This window comes from Styela clava, chromosome 5 (genome assembly GCF_964204865.1).
Source record: "Styela clava chromosome 5, kaStyClav1.hap1.2, whole genome shotgun sequence".
NCBI lineage: Eukaryota > Metazoa > Chordata > Ascidiacea > Stolidobranchia > Styelidae > Styela > Styela clava.
In genome coordinates, this window is record NC_135254.1 from 7,239,206 (window position 1) to 7,254,948 (window position 15,743).

A 15,743-nucleotide genomic window follows, 5' to 3' on the forward strand; every position below is an offset into this window, starting at 1 on the left:
AGGTTTTGATTAATTTTTTTTTTACGAAACAAATTTCATCTGAAATATTAAAATGAAAAAAAATTTATATGAGTTTCAAAGTATAGACTATATTGAACAATTCTTTATACACGCACCGCACCCACTTTTGTTTAGGAACTACTTTTATTGGACAGATTCGATTCTTTCCCGTCCCTGTTTTTTTAATAAAATTTATTTGAGTAACTGTTCTTACAGCGGATATAATTTGCCAAGTGATGTTATTTGTGATTCTGTAACTTCCGGTAATGGGGACACCGATCCACTACCCATTTACTGATGGCAAATTTAGCAAAGACAGCTGATTTTGAAATACCCATTCCTAACCCATTTTCTACTTTTTGTTTGTATTTGTGTGATTACGGTTTTAGGGAAAGATCTGAGGATTGGTCATATTAGTGTACAAATACAACTTATTAAAGCTTAATTATCGCTAATTTATATATTTAAAAAAAAAAATTGGTCCTATGGTTTACTTCAAAGAGTCTCGTTGCCAATGATCGAACAATAGCTTTGAATTTGTCAAACAGAATGCGCAGCGCAGTCTTGCAATAAATAACCAGCCATGTCCACTGGGACGCAAAACTTGATACATACATAATAAGAAAAACCTACACTTAAATGTAGATGGCCAAAACAGTATCACCAAAACCACGCATATTTAAGCCCATTTTATTTCTGCCTATAAACTCGTCATAAAGTGGGCCGCACCGCACAGCCTGGCAGTTTTGTCAGCCTATTGGTATGCTAGCTAAAATGGTATTGGTGTACTGCATTCTCACTTACCTCAACTTGCTCTATTAATAATTAAGCTTTCTTTGCAGTCGTACTTATTTTGAATTTTTTTTATAGGTCGTAGGGGACCACCGGGTGGCCCAGGGGGTCGAGGAGGCGGAGCTGGATTTGGACAATGGGAAGGACCGGGTGGAATGGGTCCTGGTGGCAGAGGGGGGCCGGGGATCAACACTGTCGAATTCAATGTCCCTGCCAATAAAACTGGTCTTGTCATCGGAAAAGGTTAGATTTTTTTGTACTCAATTTTTCTAGGGAAGCAAACTTATACTTGCTCAAAACTCGTTGGGGGTCTGACTCTAGAAGTACATAAGAATTTTATACTTATCCAGAGGGAAAGGAATGGGGATGAGACTGCTCAATTAATCATAATATGATGAACCCCGGCTTTCATTACATTTAGGTATGAAAAGCTAGTAGTTTTCAAAGAGGGCTTCTGAAATTTCTAACTTGAATTGAGAATTGAAGCGTTTTCTCTTGAAGAGGTCATACACTCAGCTGAGAAATCAATCTCAGAGCAGTTTCTAACGACCACCTAAGTGCAAAGAACTATCTTTATAGCTTATGGTTGTTAAAATCTTGCTTTTAAAATCCCATTAACAATTGAAACTTATATATCAGGTGGTGACAACATTAGAATGATCAACTCCCAGTCGCAAGCTCATGTTGAAATCCAAAGAAATCCTCCGCCAGGAAGCGATCCAAATTTCAAGACCTTTATCATAAAAGGTAAGTTGGTTGGTGGAGTTAAATTTTTGAAACATTCAAATTAGAGCTCGACCGATATCACTTTTTTGCACCGATACCGATAACGATATATCGGCCAACTAGTGACCGATAACCGATATTGACATACCGATATCTACAACTCGAACCCGCAGTAAATACAAATAGAAAGAAACATTCAGTTTCAGTCAATCAAAAGTTTATGTTGAAAAGTAAAGCAGTCCTACACAGTGCTTGCATCATTAATAAAAGTTTCGCAGCAAATATTAAGAACACACATTAATGCACAGGAGAAAAAAGGCAGTCAGTAAAAAGCTTATAGAAGTCCATTTTGATCCATACAGTAGTAGGTGGGAGTAGGCTTGCACGTAATTTACGGATTTACGGAATTGTTTGGAGTTACGGAAGGGAAGTCACAATTTACGTAAAGTCGTAATTATTGGTCGAGCGCTTTCGCGTTTGAAACGTGCTCCTTCCAAGCAGTCAATTCCGTTGATTGTAAAAAATCAAAGTTTAACAAGTAGAAGAAGTTCCGGTATTCGCAGCCATTTTGAGCCGGCATGACGCGATGCCACCCCGTTTGAGCGTTTGGTTTCACGGTCAAAACGATATTATTATAAGCGTTATCACCGTAACGCAATTGGCACCGACTAACTTTTTTGTCTTCACGATTTGGTATCTTTTTTATTCGGCGCTGATCATGATAAATAAGAATGTGTGATAGTTGATTGTAATTCCGGAAGGCGTATTTTTTTTTCTCTCCGTGAAACAGACATGAAACGAATTTTACCGCCGCTATAAGCGCTCAAAAGGAGAGGAGGCTAGGCTACTTTCTTTTCCCGACTCAATCACTTTTATTAATACAAATCACAGCGCATTAAAAAACAAAATAGAATTCATTAGCATTAATTTACAACAATTTACGGTTAAGAATTTATCGCCGGCTAAATAATTATTATTTGATTTAAATTTATCGCAAGAAATGATTTGATATAAAAGGGAGCTTGGTAATCGGAATATCGTCAATAATTCAGCATCAATAATTATTATAAAATGCTAACTAGGTAGCAAAGTCGGATAATGTAAAAAAACGGAGCAATAACAAGTCTTCGTCGCGAGGCAAGCGCAGGTATAATCAAACAAGAAAATACGCTTGTCGTTGATTAATAACTTAGAAACCCGAAATTTTTATTCAATACGACGATTTTAAAAAAAGGCAACTATCGTTTCATAAATATTCGTATACTATTATCGGTAATGATAAAATTGATCGCATAAAATTGGGACTGTTAATTTGCGAACGTGATAAAGGAAAATCAAAGCCAACACAATTAAACAAGATAAAAATCAGAATAAATTTAATTTGAATTCACTCCTTGGTATTTGTCTTTAACATCTGTCGCCGGCGTGTAGTACTGTCGGTAATATGAAAACCAAACTTCGATGTCCCGTTCGGAAAAGAAGTGGATTCGAATGGTTTTTATGATAGGTTTAAACGTGTGAAAAAATATCGCAATTACGGGGTCATTACGTAATCAATTTTTTTGTAATTACGGAATTGATTTTTGTCGATTACGTGCAAGCCTAGTGGGGACGCAAGATATTCGAAGGCGAGGATTTTGCGCCGCACGAAGAGAGAAATATAGAAGAGAACTCTCTGTTCATTGAAAGGCAAAATGAGAAAAGCATAAAAAAAAGGAAAACGCTCGGCCGCAGATATTTCCCGGGGAAAAATACTCATTTTTCAGAACGTGGAAAAGCGACTAACGCTGATATATATCGGCCAGATATATCGGCCGATTGGGCCGATATGATATATCGGCAAACACGCAATATCGGCCCGATATATCGGTTGGCCGATATATCGGTCGAGCTCTAATTCAAATTATTTTATCTCAATGGTACTAAAAGTTGATTGGCCGGGGGAAAAATTAGAAGCAGAAGGATATTTGCGGGTCGTGAAAGGGGGAGCGCCCGCTAGGGGCCGATACCTGTACTGATATGTATGATTAAGATAGCGGTGCAATTGAATTGTTGCGAATATACGCATGCTTAACTGTGGTAATAAAGTAACAATTAGAGGTATCCAGAACGTTCAGATTTATATTAATTTGCAAGCGATTCGAGGACTTCCAGTTATGAGAGACTAAGTAATAATACATAAAACACGAGAGACTTTTGCTTCACACAGAATGATTCATTTTAAGAATGTGTTCTATTTTAATGTATATACATTCTGGTTGCAAAATTGGCTGTGGAGAATGGATTTTTTACACTAAGCAGTTCATTGAAATGTTGAGAAATAACGTCGCCTATTTCATTAAATCAGATGAATATTTGTGAATTCTGAATTTGTAGAATTAAAGACCCTAATAATAAAGCTGGCATTTTTTGTTGAAAATAAATTTTTCTGATTCGAGTAACTTAATAACATTTTAGGAACACCGGAACAGATCAATCATGCCCAACAGCTGATCACAGAAAAAGTTGAGGGTGGCCCAGGCGGCCCTGGAGGACCAATGCAACACATGGGACCCCCTGGAGGCCCGGGTGGCCCACATGGACCCCCGGGACATGGGGGACCAGGAGGCCCACCTGGTGGATTTGGAGGACCCCCTATGCAGGTGAGAGAAGTGAATATTTAACAGTACAACGACGTTGTTCCGTTCTTGAGAGACTATGTAACCCGAATTTGGAACATTATATATACATTACTCTATTCATATCGTATGTATTGTAAAGTATGGTACTGTAATAAAATGTACAAATAATGCAAAAAAGTACTTTATTAGAAAAACAGAAACAATTCCATAATCCATAATCGTAATAGTTTGCGAATGTCCACATCATTTGCGGGGGGATCTTACCATCTTGATGACAAAAAGGGGGGCGGGACTAAAAGCCTTCGGCCGAAGGAGGTCATATTCTAACTTAATTCAAATTACTTATGCACTTCAATGATGATATAGGTTGTTTGCCAGTCTTGCTTCTGATATTTGTGATGTGACTGCAACCAATGTATTCTGAGAAATTTTTGATAACTGTTGATGTGTAGTCAATCAATAGTTACGTTAGAAAATAGAAATAAAATGACAAGTTCGATTTGTTTTTGAAAAAAAGGGTTTTAAATGGGAAATGTTTTATGTAAAAAAATTAATATTGATGACTAATAAAAAAGCTTCAATTTCTAAAAAATATCTCCGCGCGCAGGGTTTTCACAGATAATATAGAATTTATTCATAGCAAGGTTGCGCATGTTTATATAAAAATGGTAAATGTTAAGCGAAGAGTTTCAAGCCATCACCACAGACATGGTTAATATCCATATCATAGACCAGGAGAGGGTAACAGTTTCCGAGTGAACCAATTACAGATAAACAGATAATATAGACTTGTTACTTGGCTGGAGGCCCAAATCTATGAATAATATATCGATTGTATAATATTAATAAACGCAATGTAACAATCGGGTCATGATTTTTTTTCATCGTTATTTTCAACATATATTTATATCCATAAAAAGTAAAGTCATAATTTTTTGCCGACAGTAATTTAACGACTCTTGCCGTAGATGATAAACGATATTATTTTACTTGTCTCGTATCAGTGAATTCTGCATAAATGCTTTTTTCTTGATATCGATGTTTTCTCTCTTCCAGGGTAACTTCGGAGGGCCACCACCAGGCCCACAGTTTGGAGGGCCACCTCACCAAGGACCCCCACAACAGCAGAACCAACCACCCCAGCAGTTCCCCGGACAGCAACCATGGGCAGGTGGGGCCCCGAATCAGTTCGGACAATGGCCTGGACAACCTGGACCTCAGCAAAATGGTGCTGCACCTCAAGATCCAAGTTAGTAAATTTTACTGTAATATGTCATTTTGTAAGATTTAAATTCCTACACGGCTAAAAGGAGTGTTGCCATCAGATTTTTTGATCACTATGTCTTACGTGCATGGTTATACAGTTAATATTTTTGCCTGAAAATGAAAACCTCACCTTGATCAAACTCGCTGCAATTGTATCTGTAAAATTTAGAAAAGTATTTGCCATATATCAAAATAATACGGGGGTTGTAATATTCGAGGATTCATAGATGCTTGTAATAGAACGTGCAAAATATTCACCAAACGACGTCTGGCAAAGGGTGGTGAGCTACCAGTCATGAATTTTCAGCTTTTAGTTCTCACAATGCCTAAGGGCATCGTGAATAGAACATAAGGTGTACTGTTTTAATTTCATCGTAAAATCCCAGTTAAAGAATCCTGACTGTCCCCCGTAGGCACCCACGACAAATTGACAGGAATTTATCATAGTACATTTAGGATGTTCCTCTAAAAATATCATAACAAGAGTACATTGGAAATATTGAAAATTAATCAGCATTGGCTGTCCCTGTTACTTATAACACAGGCAATCTGGTATATTCAGTACAAAACTTCTAACTAATTTACGACTTCCTCAACCATCAAGTCCATGCTTCCAAAAACAAATAACTAATCCCACACCCGACATGGAATGGTAACCGGACGAGATGCCGCGGTTCGCCATATGATTGAGTCGTCTTATAGGATTTCCTCTCCCCCGGAAAATCAATTCAGCAATGATGATAAAACCCTGTGGTTCAGACACCATGATGATTTGACAAATTTTTTTCTGAGCTGAATTGTGAATTGTAATAGATTTTTTGATTAGCACTGTGTGCTTTAGTTTTTGTTTATGCCAGCTTGCCCAGGAATGTAATAAATATTGTAGGTCATCCCAAATCGGACAACTCAGTTTTCCAAGAAGCGTAAGCCATGTCGGTGTCTACATATCAAGAGCCTTGTTCTGACCGGATTCCTTGCCATAAATAAAGTTTCACGTTCACATATCCAAAAAACGTTTTAGGAGTGAATCTAAAAATCTGTCAATTTATATTCCCACATTACATATTTAGAGTAATTATGTTTTGTTATCTCTATGGAAACTTTTCCAAAGTTTTTTGCATGTATTGGTATGAGGATTTTCCTGTGAAAATCTGTTACATCATATTCTCACATCACCACATATCCAGAGCCAGGTGTTGGTAGCTCTATGTAAATTCCACAATAAAGTTCCAAATCAATGATGACATAACAAAACTGTTTAAAAATAATTCAGTCGACTAACAAAACTTTTACATTTCCAGCCAAACCACCAGATGCTAACGCAGCAGCCTGGACGAACTATTACAACTATCTTCATCAGGCACAAGGACAACAACCAACTGCTGCTACTCCTACTGCTGTAGCTTATCAACCAGCTGCAGGTGAGTTACATTTAAAAATTGTTTCTCTAACTTTAGTGATTTGTGGCCCCCGGTCATTTTCAGTAATTTGTGGCCTCGAGCCTTTTTCAGAGATTTGTGGTCTTCGACCCTTTTTTAGGGATTTGTGGCCTCCGGCCCTTTTTCAGCGATTTGTGGTCTCCGACCCGACCCAGAAATTGTTTTGTATTTTTAAACATGTGAACGCACCTTTTTAAGCTGTCTGTTATACGTAAACTGTCTGGTTAGGATTTATGCTTGATGGGGGAAATCATGGGAGGAACACATTGATTGGTATTATTAGCTTATCAGTACAATTATCACCGTTTAGTATTATCTAATCCCTGCTTCAATATGTTCTCAACTTTATATATGGTTTATCAAAAAATTATCAGTACATTTATCTGTTATCAAACTCTTGTGTTATCAAGCTTCAATATGGCCTTACTATATACGATATCTCACAAACGTTATTGGCTGACCAGTACATTTATCTGTTATCAAACCCTTTCTTCAGTACGGTCTTAACTTTATATATGGTTCACAAAATATTTATCAACTTATCAGTAAATTTATCATTCATCATTCTTGAGTTTATCGAAATGTCTTTTCGACAGCAGCAGCACCGGCCGCTGCAGCAGCCATTCAAGGACAAGCAGCTCAACCTGATTATACGAAAGCATGGGAGGAATACTATAAGAAACAAGGTGAGAGCTAATTAAGATTTATTAAGGTTATTTCACCTGGTGTTTTCACCTTATTGATCGTGAATTGTCTGAATTTTAGTTCTGAATGAAACATGTCAGCCACTTAAAAATATAAATTTCTCTTGATCCAATCTATTCTTACTTTCTTTATCTGCTTTTAATTGTTCAAATAGGACATTTGCTTCACCAGTCTCCTTCATTTTTACAGCCGAGGCTCAGGCAGCAGCCGCAGCAGCAGGAAATCCAGCAGTCGTAGCTGCGCCAGCTGCAGCACCGGCAGCAACCACGGTATGTGTTAACAGATCAAAATCGAAGGATCAATTTTTGTTATTGGACATGTTTAGTGGCCATAACGATCGTTGCAAAATTTTGTTGTTATTGTTATTTTCTTTCTTCATTATCATTAAAAAATCGCCTTTCTCTTCGAATACTGGACCAATTGCTTTGAAATTTTCAGTGGTTAAAGATAAAATTTTTCTCCAGAATGGTATTACTTTTTTTTCGCTATGACGTCATCAAAATTATTGCCATGGGTGGCGCTACGTGTCCATATATTTGAGCATGGCTCTCTTGTTTAGTTTTACATGGGAATTACTCATTGTATGGCCCCCAGCCAGGGTCGTAGCCAGAATTTTCAAAAGTGGGGGGGGGGGGGTTCAAAATAGAAAATTCCTATTCCCTTCTGAAACAGTTGCGATTACACACTTTCGTTAAAAGAGCCAACTTCTACGGCGTATAATGACTTCCGTCACTTAAATATACAAATTCATGGCAACTACAGAAATCTAAAACGGTCCTTCTATATTAATTTGTGTTCAACATAACTTAAGGTTGCGTCTACTACATTTTGAAAGAATCTTATTGTAATCTTCGAATTTTGCACGATAACTTCTATCCAATTAGTGATCTTCAGACTTAATATCTTCTATTTGATCACAGACTACATTGGGGAGCCGATCAAGAGCAGGCAAAACCACTTTTTTAATAGACTCTCTCAACTTTTAGTGATCTCTTTGACTTAGGGAACTCCACCCAGGGCTTCCCTAACTGCTAAGCTCGCGACCCCTATTTAAGTCTGTATTGTTATGCAAGCGCACCGCTTCTCCAATTCTATGTATCCTCTTGAAATTGGGAAATTTATGTTTTGCACTAGTTTCATTAATTGTGTTTCGAATCAAACAACTAAAAATTGTGTTTCGAATCAAACAACTAAAAATGTACAATATATATAGTACATGTGTGAAATTGGTGTACTCTTTGCGATCCCTAAAATTTGTTACGCGCCTTTCTACAGGGGCGCGACCCCCAGTTTGGAAAGCCCTGCTCCATCCAATTATCTTCAGTCTCAAATATTTTTATCTGTTCACAGGCTGCAGGAGGGGCGGATTACAGCGCAGCATGGGCTGAATATTACAGGCAATGCCAGCAATACTATCAACAACAACAGGTCCAATACCCGGCAGGCACACCGGCACCTACTGCCCCCGGGCAGTAAGTTGAACCACGGCAGCACAGAAATTGTAAATAGCAGCAGGACCCAACTGGCAGAGGTATGTAGAATTTTAATTTGGGGGGAGGGGGATCCACCTTGTATGAATGAATCTAAGCGTTTCAGAATTTAGTTTTGTGTGTGTCGCTTTAACTTTTAAAGCGTCAGTTGATGTAGGGAAATATGGGTAGTCTACTGAAATTATTTTGCCATCAATACCTAACCTTTATATATTTTTAATCAATGAATTTATCAACTAATCAGTGTATTTATCAGTTATTACACTTGAGTGTTATCAGAACCCTGCTTATATATCATTAATTAAGAATCCATATACCTTTCCAAAGCCGTAGTTTTCGTTTTTGAGATGTCTTCTTGGTGCTAAAACTAGATCATAAACTTGTCAATTATCTTTCTTTTTTTTTTAACTCGTACAAAGCTGTTGCTGTTTTTTTATAACATACAAAAAATATTTTTCCATGCTCCTCTCTTGTAGACATTTCGAGATAATAACACATGCATATCCTGTCTATGGTTTCCACTCAATTTTGACTTATTTTACATTACATGAAAAAAAAATTGTTGTGTTCAAAAAAAATATGTATCAAATATTTGACTGTAAATAAAATTATCAATTGTTTTCTTAAAGAACTTTTGTTATTCTCACTTAAAAATATCTTGAATCTCATGCTTATTTTATATCAATACACATTGAACACTATCATTTCTAAAAAATAAATTTATTTGTTTTTTTCTCACTGTAGAAACACTGAAAAAAATTTGGTGTCCTCTTTAAATAATAATAAACCATTATTGTCATAAATGTCAGTGTCTCTCGATGAAAGCAATTTATTTGTTGTGCAAATGAAGAAAACATTTTTAGTATCATTTTTTTTAAATTATTAGACAGATGCCTCAAAATTTTGACATTTTTTGTATTATATTAGATTTTTTTTTTTTTTGATAATCTCAGTGTCTGCTAGTGTAATTCTCATAATATGTTGGTAAGAAATGTTGTTTGCCAAATTATAAGCGTTGAAAGTTAGCACAAGTTTATTGAAGTCTATAACCTAATATCATTTTATGGTAATTACACATTCTATGATCTGCCTGTTTTCATTTTACCAAGACCTGGTTGATTAAATATAAACAAAATATATATTTCAAGAACTTTTTTATGAACAATTAGTATATTGTTTATATTTGAGCAAAATTGGTTAAAACATAAGATTTTAAAAATGTCCCTCGGCCATAAGTTGGTCGTTTGGGGTCTCTTCGGCTCTTCTGTTCATCAGAAAAGTTCCAATTCTCAGCTGACAATCTCAAAAAAAATTATAACTGGGTTCAAAATAGTGTATTGCATCTGTTTATCTGTGTATCAATATAAAAAGGCAGGGAATGGCTACTTTGTGGGATAAATATGTTGTCTTCTTTAACTGCTAATAAGATTTTGATTATTCGAGAATTTCTTTTGCTTAAAATTTTGTCAAAGTTGTATATCTCTGTTCAGTGCATTCTTTGCAAAAGTCCTTTTTTCAGAAATTCGAACGTAAACTATTATTTTTTTGGTAAATACCTTGATAACTTACTGGAAACGATTGATCTGTCATATGGAACGTAGTATGTGTACCAGGTCATGGTTAGGCCATAATTTCAGGTACAAATACTACGGGAGTCACTTGGCTTGTCCCTGAACTTGCAATAGAACTAAAATAAGAGAAATTGGTATAAAATTTATGGCCTAACCCTAACCTGGTACACCTTTTGCGTTCCGGTGTCTGCCATCTTGGTTCACATACTACTTGAACGCCTATCTTACTGTAGATATCCCAGTGCAATTAAATATGTTAATGCTTGCTTTGGTGTAGATAGGAAATATAAACATTGTCCTTATCGTATAATATTCAATATCCATGTTACTGTTAGGTTTTCAGATTCGCTAATGATAAAATAAAATGCAATGCTGTTATTTTTACATATTTGCTGTCTTAGGCCATTCGATCACAGTTGTTTAAACATTGCTAGTTCCACTAAATGTAATTTTAATTTTTGAATTGTTTGGTAGATTTTCTTAGAAGTTCTTCCGAAACATCTTACAAACATAGTGGTTCAGTAGTGTATCTGTTTACGTAACCAATTGGGTGCTCTTGAAGTATGTGCACCAAGATGACGCACAGCCTGAACAAGTGTGTGTATCAGGTTAGGGTTCAGATTGTGCGCCACCTTGGTGCACTATCTATGGGAGTGCCACCAATTGAATAATGCACATTTCAAAATATGTAAAAAATAGAATGATGAATTAATGTAGCAATGCAGTTATTGTCAGGTTTAAACAAGCACACAGTGTATTGATGAATATTTTTATTTAGCAACGTAATAGCAGAATATTTTGCATGATTGTATTCACAAATGCTATTTTTCAAATAAGTGGATTAGTTGTGTGTGAAATGACATTCAGCCAATTCTGTTCTGATATTTTTTACTAAATTATGAAATTTATAAATTCAACTTATGGTTAATAACGCACAGTGTCATTCTTCTGATTTACCTAACTTTTGGAAATTTACTAATTCTTTTGAAAATATTTACCTAATTTTTTTTCGCCCATTTGAAGGACCTACCAGAAATATTATGATATATTAGGATGTTAATATTGGAAAATGGCAAGAGAAAATGTTTTCACATTTGAAAATCTGAGTATTTGAAGTGTTGTTTCTCATGTCTGGAGATTAAACAGCAAATATTTATTTACGAAGAGGTGGATTAAAATATAAGCCCAAATAATATCATTTCTTTTTCACAAATATGCGAGCATTGAAATTATTTGGTCTAGAATATTGTAACTTGCCTGAACAATTTCGTACATAAGATTTGGTGTTACCAAGTATACCAATGCTTGTATCTGCATATTCTATTGTCTTTTCCATATTCATGGTATAAGTTTAGATTCAAAGGGATGCGACAGCAGCAACAAGGGTCTACAATACAACAGTTTTCCAAGCTTCTTGAAAATGCATGTTTAATTTGTTGCAATTTTAAACAGTGCCTTTCAGTGATTATGTTGACCGGTTTCGTTTTACTCTCTCATATAACATACCTACTTCTTATTTTTGCTGTTCGTTTTCAACATGAAATTTCCTCGTCAAAATATTCTTCAGTGCATTATGGACTTTTTATGCAATTTCTTCGCATTTTGGACTTTTCATGCAATTTCTTCGCATAAAATGATTATTCTTTTATTTTCTGAACTCAGGCCTCGTTCTTGTGCCTCTCCGTGCCAATCTTCTAGACTTAGAGCGACCTCTTGTGGCAGCGGAAAAAGCGAAATCGAAACGTACCAGAAGTTATTGTTGAAGGGGGTAAACTTTAAATGCAAAACTGTAAAGAACTATCTAATAGTCTTAGATTGCTTTTGAGTTGCTTGGGGCTGAAACTCTTCTAATAGAACTTGAAAAAGTCTTTTGGGGGGTGACACTGCCCTGTCGGTAGTCCCAAAAAAACGCCCTTCTAGGGCCAATGAGGGTATGGTAAGTATGTTGAAGGAAACTATGGCCACCTGTCTTGAGTGTTAAGTCCAGTAGTTGAGTGCAATCCATATATAAATGAGGTGTAATCTAATATTTGTGGTGAGTGCAATTATTGCATCTCTATATTTGTCTATAAATGTATTAAACATCTGATAAACGTGCCTTGCCAATAATAACATTCGTTTGTATGTAAATAGAATTCTGTGCTGCCTTGTATAAAAGCTGTAAATAGTGTTTTTTATTTTAATGTGGGGTATAGGTAGCAGCTTGCTAGACGTAGGGTTTCTCAAAACAAATTTTTGTTCGGAAATTTATTTATTCGTTCATCCAGTATGGTTCAATACACATTTACAAGCTCTGAAATTTTTGTGACCACAATAATGATTTGTCAATAAGAAATGTGGCGGTATAGTTTTCAAATATAAAAACGTATCTAAATTCAATTACAAACTGACTCGAAAGTAAAAATTTTCATCTGTTATGAAATTTCATACATAAAAGTAAAATAATATGACTGGTGGTTCCAATAGCGTAAAATTTGTGCTCCAAGCTGAAAAATTTTGTTGTAATTAATAGCAATTTTGAAGTAATTTAGTCAGCAAAAAGTTTATCACCTCATTATATCTAGTGAGCTGCTTCTCTGCCCCATTTTTGTGTAAATAATGTCGAAACGATACTTGTAGCAGGCTGCGATTAAAAGAGCGTAAATTTTTAAAAATAATAACTTCAAACTCTAAAATATGCACCATTCAATCATACGTGAATGACTTCTAGTAAATCAGTGATGTTTCTTTCCACTGTTGTTTTCAAAGTGAGTAATTATTATGTAACATCAATCGTTTATAGTATTTCGCGCAAGTTTTTTTTAAATGCTGTTTCCTCGCTATGTCTTTTTTATACAAAAAATATCATGATATAAGTTGTTTTAGTGCTTACGTTTATAGCGTTATATTGAAAATGAAAATCACTGTTATGCATAATAATAACAATAGTGTAGCGTATATTTATTTATACATGTTTCGCCAAGTGTACTGTTAGATTTTGATAAACTGGTCTGTTTTTATGGAATGTTGAAAGCTTTATAACAGCGCCCTTGAGTAGTATCAAGATATCATATTGCATAATGAGAGACAAAATTTTTGGAATTAACAGTTAAAAATTATTGCATTGTTAACCGGAACAGAAATATGAGAGGGTAAGGTTGCAGTGGGCTGATGGCCACAAACAATTTTTATATTTCTAGGTCATATGAGGTCAACCTGATAAAAATATCGCATGTAACGTCAAAACATATTAAAACCCATTGCCTCACACCTAGAGTGTAAAGTATTTTTGGTTTATTTTAGACAAACAAGTAATAAACTTTTTATTCCCTGATATTATTTTAGTTTTCTGGTTTTCGCCTTGTAAGTTGACTACTCTTTATTAACAATGGAGTACAGCACTGACCGCACCGCCATTGTTAAAATTAGAACTTTTTTGCTTCTTTGATATAACCAACTTCGGCGTCTTGGACCGGACCTGCTCTGCTCTATGAGCCAGTATGCTTGTTCGATAATTCCAAATTGATATATAAACCATTATTCGGTTCTATTTGGAAATACACTGCTATTGTACAATTTGATAGTGTTTTATTTAACATTGTAATGATGCAAAGTTTTTTAAGTTCAAGAAAATCAAATCATTGAATAATTATTATCGAGAACTTAATGCAACTTTGTTATTTGCCCTGAGTTTTTGATTTTACTCATTGCAAAGTTCATGTTGGTTGCCCTTTTGCAACGAAAATATATATTTGCTTAGGCTTATCAGTAGGTGCTTTAATTAAATCATGATGAGTAAACTTGTTGCATATAAAATACATAGAATTTAAAGCATTGCTATAAGTCTGCTTTTCTCGGTCCAAGAGGCAGAAAACCTAATTACAGAGATTAAATGTGATTGTTTTTCTTTTTACCTATGTAACATACAGGATTGATGTCTATGCCAAATGCATTTATACTGATGATTTCAATTCACCGTGATTTCAATTCATCGTTTCGTGATTTCATGTCTTTATGATGCCAGTATTTCGCCAGCGTTTCTCGTGAAGATTTCTGCATTTTTCCTCTTGAATTTTTTGCCAGTTCATGTAAAGATACACTGAATAAATTGTTTTCTGTCGAATGTCTAACGTTTTTCTTTAGGTCTCCTATCAATGATCATTCACAGCCGGCGTTGTTTTAAACACCCTTATATGTCTAATTTCATTTCAGTTGTTTTAGTATTTTTGCGATAAATTTACCATGAATGCGTTTTTATAACTATTTTCCTTGCCTGTTATCTAAATACTATTTGAAGTTTTCGCACATTTGAGATAGTTTCTGCTTTAAATTGTCCTTTAATAAAATGTTCTGCCGTTTTGTTTTAAAATAATAATGTCTTCGCGTTATATAATAATGTTTTTCACCGCTTCGTTTTGACATATTAGCCACTGTGAAGCGTAATTTTCAAGAAAGTGTTTTGTAACTTCAAATTCAGTTTATAATCGCGCATTTTTTCTTTCAGGAACATTTTTCTGTGCATTAAAATGTGTTTGTTTTTGCGAAAAAGTTTTTTTTCAACATCTCGCCAGTTTATTACATCCTTTAGTCGCCCTCCCTTCAACTCATGACTGTTAAATAATATCTTGGTGCCTCATACTGTATATTTTGAATGCTGAATCGTGGGAGCCGCTACATGTAAATAGACGTTTCATTATTAATCTTGTATATCCGCTTGTATATATATATTTGTGTGTGAAAAAAGTTAGCGATTTTCCGGTTTTTCTCGATTTCTGAAATTAATGATGAATTTATTAAACGCAAATTTCATTATTTAAACTGCCTGAATGCTATTTGATGCGTCTTTAAATGTACTTTTTCTGCGATTTGTTTAAATGTCAGTCCACTTGATAATGAATTTTTCATTGTGTAGTTGTGATAAGGTACCACAAGTAATTTTACAATTTCTTCTATGGTAAGTGCTAAATTTCATGCGAATTTTATCTGTAATAACAAAGTTGCATAAAAATGCTACAAGAACATGGAAATGCAAGATCTCCTTTGTAATGGGAATACGGTGTAGGTCGTAAGAGTAAATTTCAGCAGAAGATTAGGGGGGATTTGGATTGCTTTTTTAGCTGATTTATTCGTGCGATAAATCAACATCACACAAAA

General features: G+C 35.1%; 1 protein-coding gene across 6 annotated transcripts in view; it reads left to right on the forward strand.

Moving 5' to 3' along the window:
* The window catches only part of LOC120344577 (far upstream element-binding protein 1-like), a 36,225-nt gene extending 20,609 nt beyond the window's left edge, over positions 1–15,616 (forward strand). For 4 of the 6 annotated variants that reach the window (XM_039413863.2, XM_039413867.2, XM_039413868.2 and 1 more), the window contains 9 exons: positions 871–1,035; positions 1,432–1,539; positions 3,976–4,160; positions 5,196–5,388; positions 6,707–6,826; positions 7,441–7,530; positions 7,739–7,818; positions 8,900–9,080; positions 12,273–15,616. In XM_039413863.2, coding sequence (XP_039269797.2) covers positions 871–1,035; positions 1,432–1,539; positions 3,976–4,160; positions 5,196–5,388; positions 6,707–6,826; positions 7,441–7,530; positions 7,739–7,818; positions 8,900–9,025 — 1,067 coding nt within the window. In that variant the 3' untranslated portion in view covers positions 9,026–9,080; positions 12,273–15,616. The remainder of the gene's footprint in view (positions 1–870; positions 1,036–1,431; positions 1,540–3,975; positions 4,161–5,195; positions 5,389–6,706; positions 6,827–7,440; positions 7,531–7,738; positions 7,819–8,899; positions 9,081–12,272) is intronic. The other 2 variants (XM_039413865.2, XM_039413866.2) reach the window with 2 other exon arrangements.
* The last annotated feature ends 127 nt before the right edge of the window (positions 15,617–15,743 follow it).